Source organism: Rhagoletis zephyria, unplaced genomic scaffold (genome assembly GCF_001687245.7).
Source record: "Rhagoletis zephyria isolate East Lansing unplaced genomic scaffold, Rhagoletis_zephyria_1.1 Rzeph_scaffold_13985, whole genome shotgun sequence".
NCBI classification, from domain to species: Eukaryota; Metazoa; Arthropoda; class Insecta; order Diptera; family Tephritidae; genus Rhagoletis; species Rhagoletis zephyria.
The window spans coordinates 5,124-14,945 of record NW_016171054.1 but is presented as its reverse complement, the minus strand read 5'-3'; the positions used below and the strand labels follow the sequence as shown (position 1 = coordinate 14,945).

Below are 9,822 nucleotides of genomic sequence, written 5' to 3'. Positions count from 1 at the left end.
AGATGTATGTATGTATGTACATGAATACATTAGACTCAACCAAGGAAGAGGGTAAAGTTGAGTGTGGAAAGAAGAAAGGGATAAATACAGAAATTAAAATATAAGTAAAGACACCTAAATATAAAGACAAAGAGGAAGGAAAATTTAAATACTTAATATAATAGCAAAGTTGTGGGTGAATATTTAGATAAAGAAAAGAACACAGATAAAGATCTGAATTAAAGTCATGGAAGTGATAAATATAAAGCTGAAAAGATAAAAAAAACGGCATAGACAAATAGTCGGTACCTATATGATATGGGTAACGAACCTCAATCCGTCTGCTCGGACCACACCGACCTGTTGAAAAATCTAGCATAAATCCTTGTCCAGAGAAATTTTTTTCGCTCGAAAATTCCTACCAGAACTAAGTTCCTACCACCCTAATGTCAGTAAAGCTCGCCCAAGAATCATTAAACTTTTGGTAAGGAAGTATTTCATTCGAAGACAAACTCGATTTTTTTTGCCGAACCTAGGACCACGCCTTGTGGCATTTTTCGTCATGTCCTCGGCATTTACAGTAGGACCTTAAATTATGATATAACGATGTTTTTTACTAAGGGAGAATTTTATTTAATTTTAAGGTGCATTGCCTTTAGTAAGGTGGCACCCACCGGTCTAATGTATATTTGTCATAGTTTGGTTAATTATGAAGGATTTATAGCTGAAGATCAACTACACAAGTTCCAATGAAAAAAAAAATCATCAAAAATCTGTGTACATTTATTAAAATAATTTCACTAAATTTTGTATAACAGTTGATTAACGACACAGCAATGCTGGTCCAAGTATTCTAGTCTACAAGTATTAAATGCAAATTATGTTTGGTTTATTATAAAACATCTACTGAGTAGTAAAAGCATAAGGATTGATAATTCCCACAGATCTGTACATCTCCTCGGCCTTTCACGACTATTCTGTCTACTTCAGTCCACCAGTCACTTCAATCGCTGCACCGTTTACATAAGATGACTTTTCGCAAGCAAGAAATGCAATCACATCAGCAACTTCCTCTGGACGACCTAAACGGCCCATGGGACACCTTTGAAAAATTTCTTGCTTAATCTGCTCCGGTATTACATCAACCATCGGCGTGTCGATGAAACCCGGCAATATGGAATTTACACGTATGCCAAACTTGCCGAATTCCTTTGCCGCAATTTCAGTCAATGAGATCACACCCGCTTTGGTGGCAGCATAATTAGCCTGTCCCGGATTACTAATGCGTGCCACAATGCTCGATATGTTTATAATGCTGCCATTGCGCACATGGTGTTCGACCATGGCACGCGCAAATTGCTGCGTCATCAAGAAGGTGCCTTTTAAATTCACCTTGTACACATCATCGTAGTCTTTTTCTGTCAATTTGAGTAAGTAACCGTCGCGTGTGATGCCCGCCGCATTGACGACAATTGAAGGTGGTTGCTTGAAATGCTCAATGGAGGAAGTGACACCTTTGCTGACGCTCTCCAGCGAAGACACATCCAACTCCAATGCAAAAGCACGATCTGTGTCGATTACAATTTAAGAAAATAAATAGAAGTCACATGCAGAATTCGCTCAATGGTAGCATATTTTAAGGCTCACCATTTCCGATGTCTTTGACTGTTTGTTCAGCTGCCCGCAAGTTGCGATCAGCTGCGATCACTTTAGCACCGTCGCGTGCGAGTATCCGGCAGGTGGCGCGCCCAATGCCAGAGCCAGCGCCTGTGGTGTGTAGACAGCGTGTGAAGTGAGTGTGTAGCAATAAACAATGACGAACGCATGTGCCGGCACATAAATAGTGGAATAAACAAATATGCAAAAGAAAATCGAAAAGTAACATAAACATTTACAACAAGTTGTAGTTATGTATGTATCAATCACCTGTGACAATGGCCAATTTCCCCAGCAATACCATTTTGTATCGTCTTTTGTGATTACTTAACAATCCGCAACTGATTGGAAAAGTAAACAGCTACAAAGATCAAAATCACGCTTCGTTCTTGTGTAATAATATTTAGCTATGGCAAACTCACGTAAATGCAAAGCGAGTGCCTTTTTCGAAAATGCCTATGCTATAATGCTATATGTACTTATATGTACTCGTATATAAATGAATGGTATACACACTTTGCCAAATAAATTAAACAATAAAAAATGAGCGATCCACAACAACAACACTTAAATTCAGTTGATCGCCCAACAAACAAAAAAACGTAAACGACTACCCGTGTTAATGGGTGCAAAGCTCAAAAACGAAACACAAAACAAAGAAGTAAAATTGACGCAGAACAACTGGCAGCTACTGACTAAATCAGTGGGAGTTAAGTTTGCGACTGCAAGACCAAGTGTCATGGAAAAAACAGCTGACCGTTTACGTTCGCCATATTCAGAGATAAGCGGTGGAAAAAGCTTTACGCAATACTCTCACCAGGGACCTTATATTAGCTCTCTGCATACACTGATAAGATGCTAGCTTTCTTGAAAATGTTATGCTATGATCACTGTCTGAAGCGCCTACAAGTATGCAATGCCTTCTTCATACATATGTACAGTTCAGCGAATGGCTTAAAATTGAACACCCTGCTGGAAAAATTTCGACTTAGTATAATAAAGATTTTCTGTCTAAGTACTTCAATGCGATAACTACTTAAACGATTTCTTGTTTTTTTCCAAATCAAGAGCATACATAAGAGCTGAATATAAATTCTAAAATTTAAAAGATCTCCTCTATACGTGGTCCCTACAAACATTGGTCAAAAGGAATCATATGTATAGCACCGAAAAAAATGCTTGAATAGAAATTTTATATTGTGCATGCATTTTTAAATGTAAATATGTGTATGTACTAGGGTGTATCACTCTTTAATACAATACAGTCGCCGCTTTATTTTCAGCAGAAATTTAAAATATATTATATTTTAATACTGCCTCCAGAATAGTTTCGAACAATATTTAGATTAGCGTGACCAGGGCCAATTTGAAAATATCTTGAAAAATTGGAGGTTTTTATAAATAAAATTAGTATTAAAAAATATTTTTTCCAATAAAACACCTCAGATGATGAAAGATTTTAACCTTAAAAGGTATGCATAAAAATTTTTAAAAATTGCATCACCGGAATCAAAATATGTACTGAGATTTTTGTCCCTAATTTCAAATCGGTCCAGCTCACGTAAATCTTATTATTTTTGCGAAATTTGTTTGCGAAATTCTTAAATTTTATAATCCCGGTGGAGACATCGCAACATTTTTTGGTGAGGCACCCTACTGTGCATAAAATTTTATAAACCCTATAAAAACGTACATAGGTACACTAGGGTGGTCCAAAATTAGTAAAGTCGGAATTTTAATTCTCAGCCCCTAGGATTTTTCTCTGCCGAAAAAATATACCATTTTTTTCTTATTTTGAAATCAAAAAATATTTAGAGGTAGCTCAAAGCGTAGAAATGTTGTACAATTTTTGAAAATCATTATTTTTCGATCGGAAAACTCTGGTTCTCTTTAGGAGACTTCCATTAACAACACCCAGTTGTTTATTTAGCCATTTTTAATACGAAAGATTTTTTATTTATCGCCCCATTGCATGGGGGTTTTGGCGTAGGTACCTATAAATTAAAGTTACTATGAAAAACTGGTTATATAAATAACAGGGTATTATTATTAGGAATCTCATGAAGAGAAACAGAGTTTTCCTATCGAAAAATAATGATTTTCGAGAACTCTATACCATTTCTACGAAAAGTTGTTTTTACCCATATAGAATGCATGAAAAACTTTAAGCGCTTTGACCGACCTCTAAATATTTTTTGATTTCAAAATAAAAAATTATGAGTTTATTTTTTCGGTATAGAACAATCCTGGAACGTGAGAGCCTTGTTATTGCAGTAGTGACTTTTCGGGTGGAAATGCCATCAGCAATATCGAGGACACTGGCTATGATAAGCTTTATCTTTAAGCTGGATCTCAGAGTGATATTTCGCTATAATATGTACCATAAAAAAGTTCGCCGTACACTCCTGGGTCTAACATATTTTTGTAAGGCAATTTGAAAAAATTTGTTTGCGCAACGTCACGACGGGATCGCTTTTTTACATTCTCGTCATATGAACTAACAGTCAGATCTTAAAGATATATCGATTTGCTTATCTGGAAGAAAATATTTTTTTGTTCCAAAGTTAATTGACCTCAAGAACCTCTTATAGTCCACAGTTGATATTACTCTAACGAACCACTGTAATGCCAGTAAATTAAAGCTCTGCAAATATCATTCATTTTTTCTTCGGTAGGTCGAGTTGAACGCAGCCTAGGCGCGCGGCAGTCAAGTCTACAGAAATTTCATTAAAAACAATAACACAGGTATACAAAAAAAAGTTTCTACATACTGAACCAAACCTCTATACCCCTATGTTATTCGACGCCCTGAATGCGGATCCGAGGTCTGTTAGCCTCCATTACGTCCGGTTCGAGGTCAGTTGAAGGTCAAGTAGGGAAAAATTCATTCAATATATTTAAAAACTTTATTAAACATGATCCTTTAACATTTCACAGCTTCTCATCAACAGTCCATTTTAACCAAATGTATGCACCACTCTCTTAAAATAACGTGTTGGCTTCTTAATCAGCTGGCGGCGTAAGACGCGTTGTATTTTGCGCCAAGGGCGCTTTTTCGAGCGTTCATCATCATCTTCATCAACCGCATCGTTAGCATTTCCATTATATAGCTCAATAATGGATGGAGAGGCGTCTGCACTCTCAACTAACTGTAATTTGCCGCTTTCAATGAGCTGTAGCATTTCTGATTTGCTTAGCTCAACAAGTTTATAATCATTTTGGGCATGTGCTTCGTGCGCAGCTGCATCTGAAATGTTGTCGTCATCCTCATCCTCGTCCACATCTCCATCTACTTCTTCCTCTGAAATCCGTTGTGCAGCATCATTCTGCGGTGGCTTTGTCAGACGCAGCATTACAACTGGTTTTTGAAAAGTTTCTAGCTCGGTCGAAGAACATTTCGGTTTGAGATTTGCATCCTTCACGAAGGCAATGCGGGAAATGGTGGCAGATTCTAGTTGAATGGTGTGTATGTATTACTTTCAATGTAGATGATTTAGTTTATTTTCGTTACGTACCTCCGAGTTCCAAATAGAGTAGAAAAATTATATAGAAGAAAATCGGACCGAAATTTCGTGCATGCATGATTGCGGTTGAAATGTTTTGAGTTGAGTTTGCAAAGTTAAAAATCCGCTACTTGCTTCGTGCTCTTTTCGACTTTAATAATCACGTTCATATAAAAGTTTTTTGAATGGATTGCAGAAATTTATAGAATTTTTATATTTAAGTATGAACCTACTTATGTAGCTGAAATTCGTTTGGTTTTTCTTGCAAATCATCTTACTTACTGGCGGGCAATTCAAGTACTCGATAGGCCACTTGTCATGGTGCTGATCTACTTCCAAATATATTCACTTATGTAATGTATGTATGTGCATATGAATGTATGTATGTATAAGTGTTGATTCCCAGTACGGCATAGCTAAACCAATATCCTCAGAAAAAGTAATTTATTTCTGCTTATGTAGCAACTAATTTCAAATTGATGTATAATCATGTAGCAGCCTCCTTGAGATAAACCAAATGTTACACTTTTGATACCTTTGCAAATACATAATTCAATATTAGTTGAAAAATCATCTAACTATGGGCAATTAACGAATTCAGCATTTAATACTAAATAATTTTAAATTGGTTTAAAAGACAATTGCGAAAGAAATATACTGACTTTGAAGTGATTTAAGCTAAATGCATTTTATAGTAGTTGAAATCAAATGCAGAGTCGGATAATTGACTACTTCCTAGGCCATCGCAATGTTAAAGTAAACAGTTTGTTGCAAGGAAAAAAATCAGATCTTCAATTTATTGCAGTGGGATAAAAACTGGTTGAACATCAATTTTAATCTAGTTCCTTTCCGTACTGGGTTTGTATAGCGTATGTATGTATGTATATCGAAATACACGCTTTCGCACTTTTATAGCTGTTCGAAAGCAGCCACTACATTTTAACTGTTATTTTACTTTGTAGGCTGGAGTTTTGGAAGGTTTAAACTTTAAAGAATTAAATTAGATCAATTGCTTATCAGCTCAAGATTTTTGGTATATATGTACCACAAGAATGTGTTCATAGTATAAGAGGGTATTCACATTTATATACATACATACATATATACTTATACATTAGTATGTATGGTCGGTTGACCTAATTAAATATGTACGTACTGCTATTAAGGCTATTTATGCATGCAGATACATATATACGAAATTTATTTTTTATTTTAAAAGCAGAATTTCGAAAGCAGGAATACTTTTGTTTTTCAATCAAAGAGAAATTTACAGAAGTTTAAAACGAACTAGTATTTGACATTTCGGACTCGCATAATCAGGGAACGGATTTTTAGGACCTAAAAACCTACACAATTCTCGTTGGAGTTATGATCCATAAACCCTTGCCATTAGATGTATCTTGAATTTTTGAGCAGCATTATCATTCGATTATCGCGAAGAAAACCCTTAAATGTACTGGATGTGTGCCCTTCGCAAGCTGATAAAAGTTGCGCCCAAGTGCCCGGAGTGTGTGAAGGGGTATACATACTTTATTTTTTGGGGAAACCGAGAACTACAATAATTATTACTTTTTTGTCACTCGATAAGAAATAGAAATCCCTTTAATTTGATATATGTATATATACCTACGGTGACCATCCGTCCTGTATTATACGGGACAGTCCGCTTTTTTGACCAATTGTAATGTCAATTAATTTATTTTATACGGGACGCCAAACGTTCTGTATTTCTTTTAATGCCCTGTATTTGTCCCGTATTCGGGGTTCGGTATTTCGACGCCTTGAAAGCTCATTAAAATTGCATGACTATGAACCAGTCTGAATGCCTGTGCTTCGAATCGAGGAACACTTACAGTGACCAAAATATAAATAAGGATTCTACACTTTAACAAGGTTTTTCTTTTGTTCAATTGATGTTTATTATTTTTTTACGAAAAGCTCTTTTCCTAACAAAAACCATATAAGTCGAAATTTCAGACTTTGTGCAAAAACTATAAGAATTAATTCTGCAAATTTTCACCAAAATTTCAAACTTTTTGATCAGAACCTTTAGAAAAATTTGTTTTGTAGTTTTTTAGCTCATTAAAATTTGGTATAATTAAGTGTAAGTGCAACGTGCTCCTTATTTGCTTCCCTATCAACAAATTGTCAAACATACTAACTTTGTATAAAAAAATTCGTAGCACTGTCGACAAAAAAAAAATTGCCAAAAATTAACGGTAAGTCCCAGCTACTTAAAACTTGCACTTTGTCGTACTAAAATTTATCGAAACTTTAGTAAAAAATTTTGTGGAGAAAAAATCTCCAGAAAAATCTAAGACCATTTATGAAGGTGTTAAGATCTGTTAGCTTTTATGGAAAAAACTAGTAAAATTATTTTTTTATCCCGTATTCGTCTCGCATAAATATGGTCACCGTACATATACCCTTGTGTTCAGCAAGTTTTGGCTACTTTCCTTTTATCTATATCGTCGGTCCCTACGAAGAGTAGCACATTTCACTATTCGCGTGGAAGACTAGCACATTTCACTATTAGCGTGGAAGACTAGCACATTTCATTATTCGCGTCGAAAAGTAGCACATTTCAGATTTTTGCGTGGAAGAGTAGCACATTTCGTTATTTGCGTGGAAGACTAGTACATTTCAGATTTTTGCGTGGAAGACTAGCACATTTCAGATTTTTGCGTGGAAGAGTAGCACATTTCGTTATTTGCGTGGAAGACTAGCACATTTCAGATTTTTGCGTGGAAGAGTAGCACATTTCGTTATTTGCCTGGAAGACTAGCACATTTCAGATTTTTGTGTGGAAGAGGGATACGCAAGGCAGTTCATATAAGGTTGTAGCAGCCGTTAAAAAAAAAAAGTTAGATAAATATGTATGTTTATACTATAATTATTTTTCTTCGGTCATGCTGAAAGTTTAGTGTTGTATATGGAGCCTTTTGGCCGGTTATTACAAGTAAAATAAACGTTTATTTTTCCTCCTACACCTTTCGACATTCGCGTCTTTCTCAGGGAATCTTTATTTATAAATAAATACGAAAAAACATATACATACAGTATCATATCAAGAGCACCCCGTTTCAAAGTGATATTATTTATGTTATGTTTATTTATTTACTTAAAAAACCTTCAATTAAAATAAAGTTAATTCTCTTAAAAAAATCCATATTGGCCCAAGTTTAAAGCCCAGGAGAATACTAAAAAAACTCAACAAATTTTCAACAACGCAAACGCAAATGAAATATTTTCCTTCGAAGAACTGTCCAAATATTTTCATTGGCAAAAAATTAAGATATCACATGTACGGAAAATTACAATAAAAAATAGCAAAAATCAAGTAGACATGGCAGTAAAATACGACTTTATGCAAAGCGAGGAGAAGTTGAACCTAATGAAAAAAAATGTTCAATGGTCAACCATGAAACACTGTGAATTGCCTAAAGCTTACATGGGAAAAATACCTTTAAAAAAAAGAAAAGTGGATGATATTCAACAAATGATTAGTAAACGGTATATACCGTCTGAATTTCATGATTTTCATAATACAATTAAAGAAATATAGAATAAACGTTTGAATTTTCAATATATATTATGCTTTTATGATTTACTTTAAACCGGAGACGTGCAGTTTTCGCGGCTTAACAATCTGAAATATGCTACTCTTCCAAGCGAAAAGCTGAAATGTGCTAGTCTTCCACCAAAAATCTGAAATGTGCTAGTCTTCCAGCGCAAATAACGAAATGTGCTATCTTCCACGCAAAAATCTGAAATGTGCTAGTCTTCCACGCAAAAACGATGCTAGTACAATTGATGTCTAGTCTTCCACGCAATAAGAAATGTGCTAGTCTTCCACGCAAGAACTGAAATGTGCTACTTTTCGACGCGAATAATGAAATGTGCTAGTCTTCGACGCGAATAGTGAAACGTGCTAGTCTTCCACGGTAATTTGAGATGTGCTACTCTTCGTTGGGAGCGACGATATAATGTTTATATTTTTTTTTATAAAAGTATAGCAAAGTACATAACCAGCAACAAATAAATCCGCATTTCAAACGTTGTACACAATTTATAAAAATTAAACATACTTTAACAATTACACCCAAATATTTTAAAATTTTTATTAAAAATTTTTAGAAAAATTTTTGAATTTTTATAATTTTTGTATTAAGTTTGTAATGTGGATTTTTGTGGTGCTGTTTATCAAATTAGACTTTAATAAAAAAATGATAAACATTAAATAAAAAAAAAGTCAAAACTGGTCAAAATGTCGCTAAATGTAACCAACTGACCACAGGGGTGGCAAAAATGCGATTTTTCGACATTTTGACCTTGTTTTTCTCAAAATCAGGAGCTGATGGAAACTTTATATTTACGCATTCGTAATCAGCATAAAAAAAAATTCACCCTTAAACCGCTTTAACATTTGCCGCAACAAATTGTTTCCAGATTTTTGTTGGTCTGTGTTACATATCGCACGCAATCTTCAGAAGGTGACACAACTCAAAATTACGCGTTCGTCAGAAAATGCGAAACACTAATTCGTAGCACATGCTAATCGTATGGGCGAGGAAGACTTTACCTTCGGCTTTTTCAACAAAATATAACAAAAATTTGCTCCAGCTTTTGCTGAAAGGTAAATAAGACCTCTGTGTACATTTTTTTAGTTGTGCCTCTTTTAAAG

At 34.9% G+C, this 9,822-nt stretch overlaps 1 protein-coding gene across 1 annotated transcript; it reads right to left on the bottom strand.

Annotated features, from left to right (window-relative positions):
* Nucleotides 1–744: 744 nt before the first annotated feature.
* On the bottom strand, nt 745–2,356 carry LOC108378376 (estradiol 17-beta-dehydrogenase 8). Its single transcript, XM_017634676.1, has 3 exons — nt 1,906–2,356; nt 1,627–1,746; nt 745–1,547 (listed from the first exon to the last, which is right to left on the bottom strand). The coding sequence occupies exons 1-3, from the start codon at nt 1,937–1,939 to the stop codon at nt 961–963; spliced, it is 741 nt and encodes a 246-aa protein (XP_017490165.1). The 5' UTR covers nt 1,940–2,356; the 3' UTR covers nt 745–960.
* Nucleotides 2,357–9,822: the final 7,466 nt, after the last annotated feature.